Source organism: Chrysochloris asiatica, unplaced genomic scaffold (genome assembly GCF_000296735.1).
Source record: "Chrysochloris asiatica unplaced genomic scaffold, ChrAsi1.0 scaffold00206, whole genome shotgun sequence".
NCBI classification, from domain to species: Eukaryota; Metazoa; Chordata; class Mammalia; order Afrosoricida; family Chrysochloridae; genus Chrysochloris; species Chrysochloris asiatica.
The window spans coordinates 4,973,513-4,995,582 of record NW_006408724.1 but is presented as its reverse complement, the minus strand read 5'-3'; the positions used below and the strand labels follow the sequence as shown (position 1 = coordinate 4,995,582).

General features: G+C 36.8%; 1 protein-coding gene across 1 annotated transcript in view; it reads left to right on the top strand.

The window, feature by feature from the left end:
* CUBN (cubilin (intrinsic factor-cobalamin receptor)) overlaps positions 1 to 22,070 on the top strand; it is a 384,343-nt gene that overhangs the window by 230,747 nt on the left and 131,526 nt on the right. The window contains exons 33-38 of the mRNA XM_006872611.1: positions 398 to 511; positions 2,249 to 2,359; positions 4,271 to 4,399; positions 5,966 to 6,098; positions 17,848 to 18,053; positions 18,999 to 19,183. Coding sequence (XP_006872673.1) covers positions 398 to 511; positions 2,249 to 2,359; positions 4,271 to 4,399; positions 5,966 to 6,098; positions 17,848 to 18,053; positions 18,999 to 19,183 — 878 coding nt within the window. The remainder of the gene's footprint in view (positions 1 to 397; positions 512 to 2,248; positions 2,360 to 4,270; positions 4,400 to 5,965; positions 6,099 to 17,847; positions 18,054 to 18,998; positions 19,184 to 22,070) is intronic.

Below are 22,070 nucleotides of genomic sequence, written 5' to 3'. Positions count from 1 at the left end.
AGATGCATTCATCCTTAAGAAGGCTTGTTCAATCAAGTTTTTTGTTGTTGTTGTTGTTTTTTCACAGACTAGGCCATTTATAAAGAGATTATTGGGTACCTGCAGTTTATGAGTGGGCAGAGTAAGTGAATCAATGCCAGAGTTTTGCTTGAATTAGTCACCTAATTCATAACTATACTTAATCTGTATGGCACTTCCCCACTTCCTGCCACTTAAAAAGTATTATTCTAAATATTAAGTATATTCCCATTTGCTCATGATTTATGTGCGACTTTTTGACATTCAATATGAAAATAAGGAAAAGAACTTATGTTTTCACTCATTAAAATTATTCACCTCCCAAGTGCTTTGTACAGCCAGTAAAAATCAAAAGTGATTGCCTTTGTGTGTTTTCCAGCGTGTGGAGGCTTCCTTTTCACTAAGTCCTTTGATACCATTTCCTCTCCATTGTTCCCTGCCAAGTATCCCAATAATCAGAACTGCAGCTGGGTCATTCAAGCTCAACCTCCATGTAAGTAACAAAAAAGGAAAAAAGATCTGGACAGATCCTATCTGTGGAAAAGACAGTTATATGACTAATATTCTTCTCTTTTGGTGGTAACAATTTATGGCCTTCCTCATCTGGAAGTGTTAAATCCTGATGTGCACAAGAACAGTGTTTCCTAACCTGAACAGGAAATAATTTTTATGTTTTTTCTTAATTAAAAATTAAATATATATGTATGTATATATACATACATATATATTTAATTTTTAAGACCTAGCTAAGGAATAAAACCTATAACTTTGCGACACTGTCGGAGACTTGAGATTGGAAATAAGCAAAACATACTGATAAAAAATTTTTGACATGTGTCTTGAATATAGTAGATAGTTGCTGAATGAATAATAAGAACTGTACAGTGGAGAGCTAATAATTCACAGATTGAGAATTCAATGCCATGAGTTTATTGATCTTCAATAAAGGCAGAGACTAATGATAAAACCTGGTGTCTCCTGCATGCATTAAAAAAATCTCAACACAGACCTAAAAGAAGCATTGAACAAAGGCTTACTTATTTTCTTTTTTAAATTACAGCCTAGTAAGAAATACTGTCCACATTTTAAAGATGTAGAATATAAGGAAACCCCTAAGGATATAGTAAAATGCTGCGAGGGGAGCAGGGTGGTCCTGGGTTAATATGGATCCTATTTCAGCTGAATACTATCCTTCTTTGAGGTCAGAAGGAAGTTTATGATTTTTAGACATAATGTGTTGAGGCATTAGGTTCTTGACTCACCTCTGTAATTAATGGCTGTTGTAATAACAAGCAAGTCACTTAAGCTACTTGGACCTCATTTTCTGATCTACAGAATGAAGGATTTGGTTAACATATTCTTTAACAATTTTCCTAGTGATGTAAAGAGTTAAGAAAATGATAGTATCTTTATTGACACACACATAGTTTGGAGGCTGGTGATGTAATCCATAGCCAACTGCAGACAGGGAGAGTGAAGGCCTAAAGAAGACTGCCAGCCAGAAATTGAGCCATGGATAAAGAAGCCCCCTGCCTTGAGCAGAGCAGTTTTGAGCTTGAGGGTTATTTTGCTAATGCGTTGTAAAGCACTTAGATGAAAAATCTCCCCATTCAAGTTGCAGCAACAGGAAAAGATCATATTCTAAAGATTAGGGTCCTTGGAAGAACAACAAAAGGGAAATGTACTCAGGCGCTTGCCATAGTAGGAGTAATTCAAAGCTTTCTTTATAAATGTCTCTGACCCTCAAGGGCACTGGCCTTAAAATAAAACTGAATGTAGTGGGATGTGTGTGCCAGCAAGAAAAGAGCGTCTTACTTTCAAGCACATGAAAAGATTCTGAATTTACGGAAATTATTCTTTCAGATAAAAATGCTTACAAGCAGAATACAACAATAGGCAATATAGGAAAGATGATCAGGAATCATCTTTTCACCCAGATAGATCCCCAGGGTTTCTGGAATGAATTTACCAAAGAGTGTTCTCTTATTTACCACTCCCCGTATTTCTGATTCTACAGACATTTTAGAAAACCTTGATCTTATTACACTTCAAAGGAAACTTTCTTTCCTTTGCTTTCTCTCTGACTGGATAATCACTGGCAGTGAAAATCTGCCAAATTCTTTGTTTCCCTGGTGGGGAATCTTCTTATGCACTGACCTGGGGGAAAATTTCTCTCCCTTGTGTGTTTTGTTTGCCAGTACTGTAGGAAATCATCTCTTTTTTCTTACAGTCAATCATATAACCCTCTCTTTCACTCACTTTGGACTTGAAAGCAGCCCAGCATGTTCACATGACTTCTTAGAAATTTTGGACGGCAGCGACCATGATGCACCTCTCCGAGGTATAGTAGTTTTCAGTTATTTATATCTATACCCTTGGGCATGTTTTATGTATACACATACATCTTCATAGTCTGCCATTAAAGTTTAGAATGTTTCCAATAAATATGAATAACAGCATAAACCAAGTAAAGATAAAAAGCAGGGCTTATTGTGGAATTCAAGAAACTGAACTGGTTTATATCCAAAGAAATTAGTAGATTGTGGGTATTTTTTTATTTTTATTTTTTTAGCTTTTATTGTGAATTGAGTGATAGTTTTCATGGGAGAACATCTGTTTTATACTCATAATTTCAGTGCAATGATTACAATCCCCTCCATGCATCATCATTGAACAGTATTTGCTTCTATTCCCTCTGTTTGTTTATTTGTTTTAGGGAGGAGGAATGTATAATCACTAAAACACTCAGGAATGTGTAATCATTTAAACCACCAAAGGATACATTCTGCAGCCTGCCTCCTAGCCATCAGCACACAGCCTTTACCTTTCCATGAATCTAGAGTCCTCAGCTGCTCTATCTCTCCATGTCTTTACCTCTGCCTCCATCTCTGGTGTCTCTGCTTTGCACAGGGTCTGTGGGTATTTTTTTAAAGGAAAAGAAAATGTTGCAACTACTTTATATAGTAGTAATACATAGCCCCTTCCAACATTAGGTAGCATTCTGTCAGAAATTTCTTGTCAAGTTTTTACTAAAGTTTTAATACTGAAATTTAGTATGTTTCTTCCGGCTTTGATGCCAGTGGTGGGTGTTGGGAGGCGGGGGGAAATATCTGGTATTCTAGATGTGAGATATCCCAGCATAATTAAAGATTTAAGTTATTGAAATGTATCTCATACACAGACACCGCCATGGCCTGTCAGTAGATACTCGTGTGCTGAACAGGTTTCAGTGGCTCTTACAGACTAAGACAGACAAGGAAGAAACGCCTGCTGATCCACTTCTGAAAATCAATCCACGAAAACTGCATGGAAGACAACTGTCTGGTCTGTCACCTGACCAAACAGTGTTTTGTTCTGTTTTGATGACTTGATGGCAACTATCAGCAATGTTTTCTGAAATGTCCTCAGGGAAAATAAACTGTTTCTTTAATTTTCTTTATAAATTTAATAATTTTTTAGCTTTATTATACAAGCTTCTCCTGCTCCATTAGAATGCAAACTCCACCAGAAAAGAGCTTGTATTTGCTCTTTGATTCATTCCCAGTAGTCTGAACAATTCCTGAGACCACAGATAGTGTACAATAAGTGAATATTTCGTGCTCTATGTTCTATTCTTATTATACTGCCTTAGCACATTGTCAGTAAGCATTTGAAAAGGGATAAGGATATATTATTTAACAAACACATATATAGCACTTATATTGTGCTAAGTGAGATTCTATGAATTTTATCATTAGCAACTTAATTGATTCCCAGACCCTTAGATCTAAATATTATTATTATTCATATAATCCCTTTTCAAACAGGAACACTGAAGCACAGATTATTTAAGTAACTTTCTATAGGTCACGTAACATGACAGAGCCAAGAGTTGAATGCTGTAGTCTTACTCCAAGATTCACACATTTTCTCTGTGCTGATAGATTGCCTCTAGGTGTTAGTCATTTGTTTACATAGATCCCCACTGTGCTGCAGCTTTAGCTGAAGTTACATTCGGAGCCAGATCACGAATGTTTTTTCCTATGGCTGCCTAATGTTTTTTAGCATGTTTATGCATCATCTCTGCTGTGCCTAAGTTTATGGTTTATTTTAATTTTCAGATATTTGTCAAACACTGACCCTGCTTTAAATGGTGGTCCTGACAATGATTTCTTCTGTGTGCTTTGGTTTCTTGTAGTTAGAATAAAGACATGCTTGCTAGAACTAACGCCCATGCCATCTTCCATTTCCTTGTTGTTATCATCACATGTAGGTCGTTATTGCGGCATCTCTATGCCACATCCCATCACTTCTTTCAGCAATGCCCTGACGCTGAGGTTCGTCTCTGATTACAGAGGGAACTATGATGGTTTTCATGCTTCATATGCTGCATCATCATCAGGTAAGTTGCCAAAATTATCTGTTAGATTAACCAACATGTGACAGGAATCCTGGGTTTGTCATTTGGAACTCTTTGAAGTTGGGAATTGTATTTCCTGAGATCACCTCTGTGATCTTCCAAATTAGGATTAAGATACTAATAAGGAGTCCTGATAAGGAGCTCTGGTAGTGTAATGGTTAAAAGTTGGGCTGCTAATCTCATGGTCAGCAGTTTGAAATTACCAGCCATTCCATGGGAAAAAAATGAGGCTTTCTGCTCCTGTAAAGATTTATAGCCTCGGAAACCCTATACAGGATCACTGTGAGTTAGAACCAACTCCACGGCACATAACCACCACCATCAAAGGAGTCTTCATATGCTGCGGTAGGATAAGCACTTGACTGCTAACCAAGAGCTTGACAATATAAAAGTAACATCCGCTCTTTGGAAACCCTATACAAGGTCACTCAGTGGGAATCAACTGGAAAGCACTTAACAACAGCAAGGTATAGCTCTGCAGGATAAGCACTGGACTGCTAACCATAAGGTCAGTGGTTCAAACCCACCAACCACTTGAGAGGGAATAGGTTCAACAACAGTTAATAACAATAACAACAATTTCTAATAGTGTGAATGAGTGGGAGAATTAATTGGAAATCTAGCCTTTTTATGTTAATCCTTGTGATGGAACTATGTCGGACAGATTGCTTATCTGTGTCTTGGTGTTCCCCTTTCTGGAATGATTGTCAAGGAAGCCTCTGACTAACAATGACAAAGGCAAGGTGTTGCTTGAACAGCTATGTGGCTCTTCTCCAATGTCACTTGGCCTGTGATAGGCCAACTCAGCAGTTCTCACTGATGGCAAGGAGAGAAAAGGAGATCCACTCAGTACTGGTTTTATTAACCAATAGAGTCCTGATTACTAGCTGCTGGCTTCCTTCTCAGTTAAGTACCCAAGAACACCTAGAATATCCATGTGTCTGTCAGTGGTCTCCTGACAGGGAAAATCTGGAATAGTGTCTTCTGTCCTAAATCAGGATTGAAGGTAATCCTGATCAGAAGTACTGATAAAAACAAGTCTTTCATTACTAAATATTACAGGTCCCAGGGAGTAAGGGCTTTTAGAAAGACATTGCAGAGATTCCTTCTGTGTAACCTCTAATAACTGCTGCTTAGGAGTCCTGGTGTGGTGCTGTGGGTTAATGCACCAGACTGCAAAGCCATCTGAACTGCAAGGTCAGTGGTTCAAGTTTACCAGATGCTCCTCGAAAACCCTAAACAGGGTCACTATAGGTCAGAACAGACTCGACGGCACTTAACAACAATAACAACATCATACGTTGTTGTTGTTTTTCAATGCTATTTAATCAGTTCTGAACCATAGCAACCCTGTATAGGGTTTCTGAGGAGCTAGTGGGTTTGAATCACTGACCTTGTGTTTAGCAGTCCAGTGATTATAAATTTTTCTTACATAACATGGAAATACAAGTAGGATACCCTTTGATGCTAATATTAGTTTTCCCTTATCTTATGGGGTCTTGTATTCAATCTTTGCTTTGGCACTCACTTTGTTTTCCTTTTTTCTAGCTTGTGGTGGGATCTTCCACATGGTTGAGGGCATGTTCAACAGTCCTGGCTACCCAGAACTTTATCCTACTAATGTGGAGTGTATCTGGAACATAGTCAGTTCCCCTGGCAACCAGCTCCAGCTATCTTTCATGTAAATCTATTTTTCTTTTGTTTGTAACAGTATATTGTTTCGGTATTAATGCATCTGCTGGGAGGAAGTGCTGTCCCTAATAGGATGGACAATTAACAGAATATGTGTCCAAGAAACTGGTGGGAACTTCAGAAAGTCTGTTTTCAAATTTCCTGTTTTAGTCATAGTTTGGGTTATGAATAGCAATACAATTCCCTGGAGGATAGTTCTAGAGCCCTGCCTATTGCTACCCAAAAGTATATTCTAAGCTCATGGTGAATTAACCTTTGGAAAACTCACATTCTAAGAGCAGTAGTTTTTGTCTTTTTTTTGAAAGTTGGAGCACTTGGATTTTTTTCTTTCTTTTTTTTTTTTTTTTAAGAGTATAATGTTCTTTCTTCCAGCAGAGAGGCCAAATCTCAATTAGGCCATTTTTAGTCATCTCATACTTCCTTCAGATCACCATATTTTCTTCTACTAGAACCAAAAGAATGATTTCGGAATTTAGTGGTTGATTGGTAAAATCACCCTCATATTCCTTGTTCATGTATTAGACTTTTGAAGTTTGACTATGAATACAGAATTAGCAATAGATTCTTCTACATTCTCAATGCTCTTAAGATGAAATCACTCAGCAACAGTAGTCTTTTCCAAAAGTAGATAGCATTCAGTATACAATAGTAAAATAGGACATTTTAATCAACCAGTGCAGAAGTATCTATGCCATACCACATGGATAGGAGGTGCAAATACTAAGATAAGACTTTGGTATTAAATTGTCATCCTCACTTAAAAACTGTTTACAATACTAAATAAAAAGGTATTAAAGCTGTGGTTTTCTTTATATAACCCAGCTTCTCAGATTATTTGCTCAGCACACAGGTTGAATAAGTATGGTGAAAGAATACAACCTTGTTGCACACCTTTCCCAATTTTAAAACATTCAGTGTTCTCTGAACAACTGCTTCTTGGTCCAGGTACAGATTCCTCAGAAGTACAATTAAGTGTTCTGGAATACTCATACTTTGCAATGTTTTTCATAGCTTGTCATGATCCACACAATTGAAAGCCTTTGCATAGTCAATAAAGGATTAGCCAAGTGGCAGCATCAATGGACTCAGGCGTGGCAACAGTAGTAATGTTGGCCCAGGATCGGGTAGTGTTTCTTTCTGTTGTGCATAAGGTCGCTGTGGGTCGAGACCAACTCTACGGCACCTAACAACAACAAGCTGTGGTTGGGCTTACAATTTCTGCTGTAAAAGAGAATGTAAGTAAGTTATTGATGAATGCAAAGAATTATTTCACTAATACTGGATTTTGTTTTTTTTTCTTAAACGTCCTTTTGTGCTTCAAGAACTGATTTCTAAAATGAGAAAAGAGCCCTGTTCATGGACTACACTCAAACATCTCAAATTGCTTTCTTTCAGTCCATTAGACATTGTCTGTTCAGGATACAAGTGACATTGCATTAACATAAAGACCCCCTCCAGCCAGGAGGGCAATGTAAGTTTAAGCTGCCACATGAGAAGGTTTTTGTTTGTATCTACTAAAAATACAACATTCTATATGAGAATAGATCCAAATTTATATATGTATAGTTTTACGTGATCAATATTTGCTTAGGAGTCCTGGTGTGTCATTGTAGGATAAGCACTGGACTGCTAAATGTAAGGTTGGCAGTTTAAACCCACCAGCTGCTCTTTGGAAACCCAAGGTGCTATTCCTAATGTTTTTTATCTTTTAGCAGTATATCTGACAATGTTCTGTTACTATTCATAAGGTTTTCAGTGAGGAAACATTCAGAAGTAGTCTGTCTCTCCTTCTTCCTCGTCTTAGTTTGGAAGCTCTGCTGAAGCCTGTCCAGCATGGATAACCCAGCTGAAATTTAAAATACTTCCAGCATCACAGTAGCATAGCTTCCTGCATCATAGCAACATGAAAGTTACCACAACAGGACAGACTGACAGATGAGTGGTGGATCTCATCACTAAAAGAGAGATAATAATAACAAACAAAATAATAATCACTGTTACGATCAAAGAAGATGTCAAATATGAAAAGTACAGCAGAAAACCAGAACATTGCAAATGTTCAATGGAAGCTAATTCTCTCATGCTTTGACATTTTTAAAGTATCTTTTGTGGCAGTGTATAGTAAAAAACAATCGGACTCATGGCTATTATTTTTCTGGGACATTGAATAATGACAAGCACAAAAACAAATTGTATTCATTTTATTATTTAATGGACATGAAATCTAATTAAAAAAAAAAAAAAAACCAGTAATGGCTGGTGAATCGATTCTGACTCATGGCAACTGTGTATGTATCAGAGTAGAACTCTGTTCTGTGGGGCTTTCAATTGCAGTAGACAAAAATCGTAATGACTCAGCTGTTTTCTTTCTTATCCATAAGAAGTTAATTTCTATTACTTTGTGGTACTTGCTTGAATTTTATTTTTAAAAATGATCTCATGAACTGCAAAATGTTTCTCTTTATGTAGATGTTAATTAGAGCATCTTTGCTGTGAGTCCCATAAGCTACTTCTGCCTTGGTCTAAACTGTATTAATATGTGCATGTGGAAACCTCTTGGGGTTTGTGAGAAGTATATGAGAAGCATATGAATCACATCAAATTCTAAAACATGAGGTTTGAATTGTGGGTAATGTGGTGAAATTGAGTAGGGAGAAGAAAAAATGGGTAAGTTATAGTTGAATCTGACAAAGTTGCAGGAGGGGATGAAAAAACCAAGAAGGAGTTTTTCATAGAACATATTTAAATGAATTAACAGAAAATGCATTTTATACTTGTAGTATGCCTTTAAAAAATACTTGGAAGTGGTTCTAGTATCAAAATGGAATAATGAGAAACAGCAATAGTACAATTTTTGCCCACATCATATTTTGGCTAACAGATTCTACTCAAAGCATTTGGAAAAATGACAAATTTCCTTATAAAACAAGGCTTTCCAAAACAATAAAGCTAAGCAAAGTTTTATTTAATTCTTTTATATATTGTCCTATCTATCACTGTTTCTAATGGAATGTCTTTTCTGCCATTTAGCACTGGATTATTCCAACATACTACTTACAACAGAAAAGACCTATAGTTAGTAATATTATAAGCAGTTGATCCTTAAATTTTAATGTATATGTAGGTCAGCTAGATCTTGCTAGAGTTCACTTGATTAACAGAGTCCTGCTCCTTCATTTCAAAAAGCTCACAGAAGGTGCTGATGCTACTGATTTAGGATCACACTTTGGGTACAATAGTTTAAAAACTGATTTTATTTCATTCACCGGTGAAGGGGGAAAAAAATCGATCTTTTTCCTTTTCTGCCAAGAGGCAGAGGAAAGCAGAGGAAAGCAATTGTAGAGTATTACACAGTTGATGATTTTTAAATCAGTTGCCCTTGAGTTAGTTGATGATGTTGCTGTTGTGTTAGTTGTTATGGGGTCAATTCCAGCTCATGGCAGTCCCATGTGACAGTGGAGAACTGTCCCATAGGATTTTCTTGGCTGTAATCTTAATAGCCACCACTCTTCTGTCATTTTGTCTTGTTGTGGTAGATTGTGGGTTCTTGTGATGCTGGAAGCTATGTCACCAGTGTTTTAAATACCATCACAGACAACAATGATGGACAGGTATCCGCAGAGCTTCAAGACTAAGACAGACTACTTCTGAATGTTTAGTAATCGAAAACCTTATGAATAGCAGTGGTATATTGGCAGATAAAGTGCTGGAAACTAAAAGCATTATGAAGAACAGCAGAATAGTGTCAGATATAGTGCTGGAAAATAAGTTCCTCTGGTTGAAATGCATTCAAAAACTGACTGGGAAAGAACTTGCTCCTCAAAGTAGAGTTGGTCACAATGACACGAATGAAGTAAAGCTTTCTGGACCTTCATTTGTTGGCAGGGAACAAATCAAAATGAGGAGAAAGAACTGAAAACATCCATTAAATGATCAGAATATGGAATGTACAAAGTATGAATCAAGGAAAATTGGAAGTTGCCAAAATGAAATGGAGAACATAAAGATTGATATCCTAGACATTAGTGAGTTGAGACTGACTGGTATTGGCCATTGTGAATCATACAATTGTGTGGTTTACTATGCCAGCACTGAGAAAACTTCAAGAGGAATGGCGTAACATTCATCATCAAAAAGAACATTTCAAGATCTATCTTGAAGCACAATGGGTTTGTGGTAGGAAAATATCTATATGCATACAAGGAAGACAAGTGAACATTACTATTATTTACATTTATGCACCAAACATTTAAAGGCAGTGATGGTGAAATCGAAGTATTCTACCAACTTCTTCAGTCTGAAATTGATTAAATATGCAATCAAGATTCATTGAAATTACTGGTGATTGGAATTCAAAGGTTGGAAACAAGGAGGAAGGATCATTGGTTAGAAAATGTGACTTTGGTGATAGAAATGATGCTGGAAATCACATGATACAATTTTTCAAGATCAATGACTTATTCATTGTAAATACCTTTTTAAAACAACATAAAAGTTGACTATACATGTGGACCTCACAGGGCAGAATATACAGGAGTCAAATTAACTACATCTGTGGGAAGAGACAATGGAAAAGCTCAACATCATCAGTCAAAACAAGACTGGGGCAGACTGTGGAATAGACCATCAATTGTAGGTTCAGGCTAAAGATGTAAAAATTAAAATATGTTCAAGAGAGTCAAAATCTGACCTTTAATATATGCCATTTACTTTAGAAATCATCTCAAGAACAGATTTGATATATTAGACACTCATGACTGGTGGTGGTGGTATGGTATGCCGTGGAGTCGGTTCTGACTCATAGTGATCCTGTATAGAGTTTCCAAGCCTGTAAATCTTTACAGGAGCAGGAAAAGCCTCATCTTTCTCCCGCAGAACTGATGGTAGTTTTGAACTTCTGACTGTGAACTTAGCAGCCCAACTCGTAACTATTATGCTACCAGAGCTCCTTGACACTCATGACTATACACCAGAAAAATTGTTGGATGACATCTATATCATCATATAGGAAGAAAGCAAATGGTCATTAAAAAGGCAGGAAAGAAAGACTAAAATAGATGTCAGAAGAAACGGAAACTTCTGTTGAGCATAAAGAAGCTAAAATGAATGGAAGAAATGAAGACGTCAGAGAACTAAACAGAAAATGTCAAAGGGCAAGTAGAAAATACAAAGTCAAGTATTATAATGAATTTTATAAGGAAATGTGCAAAGAACCTGGAATTAGAAAACCAAAAGGGAAGAGCATGCTCAGTGTTTCTCAAGCTAAAAGAACTAAAGAAATAATTCAAGATCCAACTTTCAGTATTGAAGGATTTTGTGGGCAAAATAATGAATGATGCAGAAGGCATCAAAAGAAGATGGAAGGAATACAGAGTCAGTGGACCAGAAAGGAATCATTGATGTTCAGCCATTTCAAGAAGTAGCATATGATCAAGAACACAGGCTACTGAACAAGGAAGTCCAAGCTGCACTGAAGGCATTGATGAAAAACAAGTTTCCATGAATTGATGGAATACAAAGTGAAATCTTTAAACAAGCTGATACAGCACTGGAAGCAATCATTAATCTATGCCAAGAAGTTTGGAAGACAGCAACCTGGCCAACTGATTACAAGAGATCCTTATTTATGCCTCTTTCAAAGAGAAGTGACCCAATGGAATGCAGAAATTATCGAATAATATAAACATCACATGCAAGTAAAATTTGGCATAAAATAATTAAAATATGGTTGCAACAGTACATTGGCAAGGAACATCCAGAAATACAAGCTAGATTCAGAAGAGGACATAAAAGTAGGGATATCATTGATGACATCAGATGAATCTTGGCTGAAATCAAAGAATATCAGAGAGATGTTTACTTCTGCTTAATTAACTATGAAAAAGCTTTTGACTGTGTGGATCATGACAAACTATGGATAACATTGGGAAAAGAGGTATTCCCCACTCTTAATTGTGCTCATGAGGGACCTGTACCTAGACTAGAACAAGAGGATAGTGTTAGAGCAGAACAAGGAATAATGAATGGTTTAAAATCAGGAAAGATGTGCACTAGGGTTGTATTCATTCACCATACTTATTCAATTTGTATGCTGAGCAAATAATCTGAGAAACTGGGTTATATGAAGAAGAACATGCGGGAAGACTCATTAACAACCTGTAATATGTAGATTATATAACTGTGCTTGCTGGAAGGGAAAATAATTTTAAATACTTGCTGGTGAAAATGAAATACCACAACCTTCGGTATGGATTGCACTTAAATGTAAAGAAAGCAAAGATCCTCACAACTGGACCAACTTAAAAAAATAATGCTAAATGGAGAAAACATTGAAGTTGTCAAAGAGTTCATTGTGCTTGGATCCACAATGAATGTTCATGAAAGCAGCAGTCAATAATTGAAATGACACGTTGTGACAGGCAAATCTACTGCAAAAGACCTCTATGAAGTTTTCAAGAGCAAAGATAATCCATTTGAGGACTTAGATGTGCCTGGTCCAAGCCCTGTTATTTTAAATCGCCTGACATGCTTATGAAAGTTGGAAGACCATAGAACTGATTATTTGAGTTATAGTGTTGGAGAAGAATATTGAAAGTACTATGGACAAACAAAGAACAAACAAATCTGTGTTGGAAGAAGTACAGCCAGAATGCTCCTTAGAAGTCAGGATGTTGAGACTTCATTCTTCAGACATGTTATAAGTCCTTTCAGACATTCTTCAGTCCCTAGAGAAAGACATCATTTTTGGTAAAATATAGAGTCAGTGAAAAAGAGAAAAATCCGGTAACAGCAGCAGTGGGCTCAAGTGTAGCAATGATTGTGGGAATTGCACAGAACTGGGTAGTATTTTGTTCTGTTGTACCTGGGGTTGTTATGAATTGGAACCAATTTACGGTCCCCAACAATAACAACAACAATCTTCACAGTAGCAGATTCCATGGAGCCACTGGGTTCTTTTGAATCCCTAACCTTTTGGTTAGCAGCTGAACACTTAAACGTTTACAACACCAGATAACCTTTTGTTGATGATATAACTGAACTGGAGTTCTCAGAGGTCTCATGACCACTCTATCTTAAATAACACTCCCATATTCTATTTTAAGAAGCCCTTGTGGCACAGTGGATTAAGCATTGGGCTTCTAATCCACCAGCTATTCCACAGGTGAAAGGATGAGGCAGTTTCCTTCCAAAAAGCTATGTAGCCTCGAAAACCCTATGGAGCCGATCTTCTCTGTTCTATTGCAGTTGTTGTTGTTTTCAGGTGCCATTGAGTCGGAACCGACTTATAGCGACTCCATGCACAGCAGAATGAAACAATGTCCGATCCCGGGCCAACCTCACTACCACTGCCACACTTGACACCATCAGTGATGCCACCTGACCAATTCATCTCGTTAGGGGTCTTCCTCTTTATCTTTGACCCTCCATCTTACCCAGCATGATATCCTTCTCCAGCGACTGTTCCCTCCTGACAATATGTCCAAAGTATGAGAGACGAAGTTTAGCCATGCTGGCCTCCAAGGAGCACTCTGGCTGCACTTCTTCCAAAACAGATCTATTGGTTCTTTTGGCAGTCCATGGCACTTTTAGTATTCTCCTCTAACACCACAACTCAAAGGCATCAATTCTTCTACGATCTTCCTTATTCACTGTCCAGCTTTCGAATCCATATGAGGTTATTGAAAATACCATGGCTTGGGTCAGGCGCACCTCAGTCCTCAAACTGACATCTTTGCTCTTCAGATTCACTACAATTCAAATTTTCTCAACAGAAATAAGTTTGGTTTGGTATCCCGTTTTATTTTTCATCTTACTGCTTTTCACTGTTAACTGTTGTTGAGGCAACTCTGAGTCATATTTAACAGAAGAAAGCATGCCCAGTTTTGCTTCATCTGCATGATTTTTGGCATACTGCAGTCCATTTCTGCGGCTGTTGTGTCAATCTATCTCATTGAGGGTTTCCCTTGTTTTGCGGACCTTCTCTTTTACCAAATATGATGTCCTTTTGTAGTGAGTGGTCTTCCCTGATGACTTGTGTCTGAATAACTGAGTGCATGTCATACCACCCTCAATTCTAAGGAACATCCTGATATTATTTCTTCTAAGACTGATTTGTTTGTTCCGGTAGTCCACAGTATATGCACAATACCACAATTTAAATGTATCAATTCTTTATTCCTATTTTATTACCTGATACTCCATCTATTTATTTGTTTATTATATATTTTGCTTTTTTAAAATATAAGATCTCTGAAGGGAAAGACATTGTCTATTTTCTGTTTCCTAATCTATGAACTGCAAAGTTGGTTTGAACCACAAGGTGGCAGGTCAAGTGCACCAGCATCACCTCAGAAATTTTATACAGGTCGCTATGGGTTGGAACCAATTCATTGGCACTTAACAACAACAACAACAACAACAGTTCTAATCCTTATGATGCTGTCTGACAATATAGTTATCAAGTATATTTATAAATTAATCGTTAATTATTCTCTCGAATAATTAATAATTAATTTGTAAGTACAATTATTAATAAGTATGCTTATTAATTTTTAATCTTATGTATCTTTTATCTAATTCATTGTATTTAGGAAATTTTTGGCTACCATAAGGTACAAAGATATTCTTTGATATTTTTGCCTAGTTTTATAATGAAGCCTTTATGGTTAGATCTATGAATAATATTGAAGTAATTTCTGTTTATGGTGGGAGCCCTGGTGTGGTGCTGTTGGATAAGCACTAGACTGTTGGTCATAAGGTCAGCGGTTCGAACCCACCTGCAGCTCCTTGGAAGCTCTATGCAGGATCATTATTAGCTGGAATCAACTCAATTGCACTTAACAGTAACAACATGGAGAGAGATAGGGGGTGACATCCTTATGGAGGTCAAGTATTGCAGCACCGTTTTTTTGTTTTTCCCATTGAATCATTTTGGCACTTAGTATGAAAAAAATCACTTGACAATATATATAGATATAGATAGATATAGATAGATATCATAGATAGTGATATATTGGTTGGTTGGTTATGTGCCGTGGAGTCGGTTCTGACTCATAGCGACCCTGTACAGGGTTTCCAAAGCTGTAAATCTTTACGGGAGCAGAAAGCCTCATCTTTCTCCCATGGAACAGCTGGTAGTTTCGAACTGCTGACCTTACGGTTTGCAGCCCGATTCGTAACCACTACACTACCAGAGATATATGGATATATAGATTATATAGATATATATGTTAAAGAGCTCTGATAGCATAGTGGTTATAAGTTGGACTGCTAACCTCAAGGTCAGCAGTTAGAAACTACCAGTCATTCTACAGGAGAAAGATGAGGCTTTCTGCTCCTATAAAGATTTACAGCCTCAGAAACCCTACATAGGGTCGCTATGAGTTGGGATCGACTCCAGGGCACCCCACCAGCACCACCAAATATATGTTGGGTCCCTTTCAGAAGTTTCTTTTCTACTCCAGTGATCCATTTGCTTATTCTTACACCAATAACATACTATCTTGATTAGCTCCAAATTGTTTTTTTAAAGGCCAAGTTTAAAAAGCATTTATTAGCACCAACATGTTTCAAACTCTATATATGATAATCCTATGAGATAATACTATATCTATCATGTCAGACTTGCAGAATATAAGACAACTTGAACAAGCCACCTTATTATAGCTTAAAAGTGGCATGAAATGGGATTTTAACACTAGTCTGTATTATTACAATTTCTATCATTTTTCTACCTTTCCATTCCTAAAAAAGGTAATCCAGTGGATTGTGGAAATTATTAAACAGTATCATTAATTTAAATTTCTGGATATAAGTAAATTTTTGCTGAACACAATTTTATAAATGGTTGTAGTAGTACACTGACAAGGAAATGACAGAAATTCAAGCCGGATTCAGAAGAGAATGTGAATTCAGAAGAGAATGTCAGCTGGGTCTTGGCTGAAAGCAGAGAGTATCAGAAAAATGTTTATTTGTGTTTTATATTGACTATACAAAGGCAATCAACTGTATGGATCATAACAAATTATGAATAACGTTGCAAAGAATGGGAATTCCAGACTAATTGTGCACATTGTAAAACCTATTCATAGACCAAGAACAAAGGGATACGGTATGGCTTAAAATCAGAAAAAGGTGTGTGTCAGGGTTGTATCCTTAACCAAACTTATTCAGTCTGTTTGTTGAGTAAATATTTCAAGAAGCTGGACTATGTGAAGAAGGATGTGGCATCAGGATTGGGGGAAAACTCATTAAAAGTCTGCAATATGCCTTTGACCCAACCTCACTTGCTGAAAGTGAAGAGGACTTGAAACACTTGCTGATTAAGATAATAAACCACAGCCTTCAGTATGTATTACACTTGCATAAACAAAATTAATTCTGGAATTATACTTATTATCTTCTATTCTGTATTTATTAAGAGGTTTAGCATTATTGTAGTTTACATGCTGGGCTTTGTCTAAGTATGAATATGTATCTTAAAGTCAAAAACCCATTTTCATGGGTTACACTTCGAAATAAATAAAGCAAAACTCCTCATAACTGGCCCAATAAACAATATCATGAAAATGGAGAAAATGTGTTTGGAATTGTCAAGGATTTCATTTTACTTGGCTCCACAATCAATGCTTATGGAAGCAGCAGTCAAGAAATCAAACCATGTATTGCATAGGCAAGTCTTTTACAAGCCACCTCTTTAAAGTGTTAAAAAGCAAATATGTCACTTTGCAGACTAAGGCGCACCTGACTTAGGCCATGTTATTTTCAACAACCCCTAATGCACGCGAAAGCTGGACAATGAATATGAAATACCAAAGAAGAAGAAATTTGGTCTGGTCCTGGATATTAAATATATTATGGATTTCCAGAACAATAAAGGCATCTTTGTTGCAAGAAGTATACCCAGAATACTCTTAGAAGCGAGGATGGCACGACTTTGTCTCATGTACTTTGTTCATGCCATTTGGAGAGATTTGTCTCTGGAGAAGTACATCATGCCTGATAAAGTGAAAAAGAGGAACCCCCTTGACACATTGGCTACAACCATGGGCTCAAACAAAACAATGATTTGGGGGATGGTGCAAGACTGGGCAGGTTTTCATTCTGTTGAACCTAACAGCAACAGAATTAACTACACATAACTTTGCATTGCCTTTAAGGTCCATTTGTACCATTTGATTCCATAAAATGACCCCATTATACTTCTCCAGTTACAGCTCTTAATGGTTTCTTAGAGAAAAACATGTTCCAAGGAAACTCAGCTTCTCGTGAGTTTCTATACATTTTCTACCCTTTTCCACACATGTGCCTTTGCCAGGATGCATTCTCAGCCTGCTACCTCTTTTCCTTATACAGGTACTATTTATATTTCTAAGGAAATATCTCCATCAAGCTATTACTGAACCTCACAATTGGATGTCATATCTCTGCCTCTGAATTTTTATGCCAATTCTTAGTTCTAATGGCACCTAAGATAGTTTGCCTTATCATGATCTGTATATTCTTGCCCAATTTTTTCCACTTGAAAGAAAACTCTTAAAAGCATTGCATTGCCCTTGTATTTGTTGAGTAGGTATTGAACACATTTCCGGGAAAGACATTTTTTGAGGTAGTTAAAGGATATTATCATCAATGTTATAGTTGGTTTTGTGTGTGTGTTTTGTTTAAGTTAATATAATCCTGAAACATATTCTGTAAATTGAATTCCCCTAAGTTTTGTTTTGTTTTTTCCAATTCAGAACTTTCCAATTGGAGGAATCTCAGGACTGTAGCAAAGATTTTGTGGAGATCCGGGAAGGAAATGCCACAGGTCACTTGGTGGGACGATACTGTGGCCACATTCTCCCTCTCAATTATTCATCCATTGTTGGGCATATCCTGTGGGTCAGATTTGTCTCAGATGGCTCGGGCAGTGGCATGGGCTTTCAGGCCACATTTATTAACAGTAAGTTGGTTCTCTTTTAGAGATAGTCTCCAGATTGTGTTCTATAAATGGGAAATGAGAGCAGATTGTCAGCAGTGCACCTAGGAAGAACTATGTGTACTGTTAAATGTTTCACCTGTATGCACTGTCTATATAGAATTATTTTATTATAAAATATCAGATAAATTATATGAGTGGCTCATTAAGATAAAGGTATAGCATTCTCTCTGGTTCTCATAAGTTCTAGTTTCTACCTCCTGTTGAATTAATTTTTTTGTGTGTGATGTTTTGCTCAAGAGTCTACTGGTATATTTACTATAGGATTTGGTCTTTTTATATAAAACTTGTCCCATTTAATCCCATACATTGTAAGTACTTTATTCTTTAAATTAAGGATATTGAGTATAATTTTAGGATTGATTTACCAGTTCATATATCTAAACAATGGGATATTCATCTAATAACATAAAATGCTAAGTATTTTTATCTTACTCAACTGTTTCATAGTACGCTATTCTGTAAGTGGTGCTCAACTGTTGGTTTTCATATCTTATAGAATTTTTAAAAACATATTTCACTTGTAAAACAAGGTAGACTAGGTAAATCAAAGTCTGATAAAGATGCAGGTACCCTTCCCATATTATGTCCCATAACCCCTGGGATTTTGGAACCAGATTTCTTTCTTTCTTTTTTTTTTGATCTGTTTTACATGGGAAGACTTTGCCTCCTTTCACACCATGCAACCTTCTGAGGATATAGAATTCCATTCACAAAATTACCCTTCTCCAAGGAATTAATAGATAGCACAGAAGCCAAAAGGGAAGTAGTATTTCTTTCAGTGTCCAGGAAAGAAATCACAGTCAATTAAAAGCCTATCCTATTCAGCATCCCTTCCTTTTGTTTCTTTCATTTGTTTAAAGAGCTGTTCTAAGTAGGTCTGATTTACTACTCTGTTTTCACTCCTAGTATTTGGCAATGACAATATTGTGGGATCTCATGGGAAAATTGCCTCTCCCTTATGGCCTGGAAATTACCCCCATAACTGCAATTATCAATGGATAGTAAATGTGAATGACTCTCAAGTTATTCATGGTAGAATTTTGGAGATGAACATTGAAGCAACAAATGACTGCTATTATGACAAATTAAGGGTGAGTATTCATATGCAATCAAGCTTTGTAAATTTTGGTGAATTATGTTTGGCAAAAATAAATCTAAGTTAATGTTTATTCAGTTATTTGCAAATCATGTGCAATAGTTTGGACTATATTATGATTACTCATTCCAGCTTGAATTACATTTAATTCGATGTGGTGCTATAAGGAGTTCTGATAATGTAGGGGTTACAAATCGGGCTGCGAACCACAAGGTCAGCAGTTCAAAACTACCAGCTGTTCCATAGGAGAAAGATGAGGCTTTCTGCTCCCGTAAAGATTTACAGCCTCGGAAACCCTATACAGTACTGCTATGAGTCGGAACCAATTCCACGGCACATAACCACCGCTACCATGTGGAGCTATAAGTTAAGCCCTGGACTGTGAAGTCAGTTTGAACTGCAAGCCACAGGGTTGCTATAAGTCTATACCAACTGAATGGCACTAACAACAACAGTCTGTAGTTACTAATATTTTAATATTAATATATTTTATATGTTGGGCTTTGTCTAAGTATGAATATGTATATTTAAGCCAAAACCCCACTGCCATCGAGTAGATTCTAAGTCATAGCAACCCAATGGGTCAGAACAGAACAGCCCTATAGGGTTACCAAGACTGTAGGCTTTCTTGAAGCACATTGCTACTTGTCTAGCAGTGCAACTGATGGGTTTAAAATGTTGACCTTGTGTTTAGCAGCTGAGTCCTGGTGTGGCGCTGTGGGTTAATGCGCCAGACGGCAAAGCTGTTTGAACTGCAAGGTTGGCAGTTCAAGCTCACCAGCTGCTCCTCGGAAATCCTATACAGGGTCGCTATGGGTCAGAACCGACTCGACAGCACTTCACAACAACAACTTAATCACTGCACCACTTAGGTCCCTTTAATTTAATCTTATACCCTATTATTCTGTTTATTCTTATGTTGTTGTTGTTAAGTGCCAACCAGTGGCACTTTGTATAGGGGTTCTAAGGAGGTACTGTTGAGTCTGTGTCATCACTCTTTCAGTTCAAACCAACCTTGTGGGTCTGGTGCTTACCCTAAAGTACCACACCAGGACCCCATTCTTTTCTTAGAGCATTTGAAAATGAAAATCATTAAAAATATATACCTAAAAAGTTAAATTTTGGTGATCTTTGCCATCCAGACATTGATTACCAGATCAATTCCAGAAAGAGCTTCTGATTTTCAAGGCCAGTGTCTTCTTATATTTACTGTAATATTCATAGTGCCTTATATGAACCCAGTACTTGATAGATGCTGAATATGTGTATAAATGATTATTATATAATTTTCAAAACTGGGCTTTTATAGTAGATTAATTAGAGAAGTTTATAATGATTCTTTATAACTTGGCACAGAAATAAATTTGTGCCAAATTAAGCAGGAGTAGGTGGAGTGATGAGCTTCCAGACTAAAGCAGTCTAGGAAGAAAGACTAAATCCAAATATTTAGTCGCTGAAAACCTTATGAATAGCAACGGAATACTGTCAGATAGCACTAGAATACTGAATATTAAAACATGATGAAGAGCACCAGAATGTTGTCAGATATAGAGCTGGGAAATGAGTCCATCTGGTTGGAAAGATCTCAAAATAGGACTGGAGAAGAGCTGCCACCTCAAAATAGAGTTAACTGTGATGACTCAAATGAAGTAAAGCTTCCCAGATCTCCGTCTTCCGATGGGACATCATTCAAAATGAGGAGAAACAGCTGTAAACATCCATTAAAAACCAGAACATGAAATGTATGAACTATGAACCTAGGATAAGTGGAAGTTCTCAAAAGTGAAATGGAATGCATTAACATCAATATTTTAGGCATTAATGATTTGAAATGGACTAATATTGGTCATTTTTATTCCGGCAATCACATTGTTTACTATGCCAGGAAGGAAAAATTGAAGAGGAATGGTTGCATTCAATTTTTAAAAAAATGTTTAAAGATCTATCTTGAAGTACAACACTGTCAGTGTTAGCATAACATCTATATGCATACAAGGAAGACCAGTTAATCCAACTGTTACTCGAACTTACACGCTAACCACTAAAGCTAATGATGATGAAATGGAAGAATTCCAAGAGCTTCTTCAGACTGCAATTGATCAGATGTAGTGATAATTACTGGTGATTGTCATGCAAAGGTTAGAAACAAAGAACAGATGTTGGAAAATAGAAATGATGCTGAAGATTGCATGATATAATTTTGCCAGACCAATAATTTGTTCATTGAAAATAACCTCTTTTAAACAACATAAAAGATGACTATACACATGGACCTCATCAGATGGAATACACAAAAGTCAAATTGACTACATTTGTGGATAGAAACAGTGGAAAAGCTCCGTATCATCTATTAAAACAAGGCTGGGGCAGACTATGGAACAGACCATCAATTTCTCATATGCAAGTTCAGGCTGAAGCTGAAGAAAATTAAAGCAAGTCCACAAGAGCCAAAATATGACTTTGAATATATTCCACCTGAATTTAAAGATCATCTGAAGAACAGGTTAGATGAATTAGACACTAATGACTGAACACCAGAAGAGTTGAGGGATGACATCAAGAACATTGTACAGGGAGAAAGGAAAAGTTCATTAAGAAAATAAGAAAGAAGAAAAAGACCATAATGGACATTAGAAGAGATTCTGAAACTTGCTCTTGAGCATAGAGATGCTAAAACAAATGGAAGAAATCAGGAGATAAAAGAGCTGAATAAAAAATTTCAAGGGCAGGTCAAGAAGACAAAGTTAAATATTATAATGAAATGTGCAAAGATCAGGAGTTAGAAAACCAAATGGGAAGAACATGTTCAACATTTCTCAAGTTGAGGGAACTAAAGAAAAAAACTTCAACCCTCAATTTGCAATATTGAAAGATTCTATGAT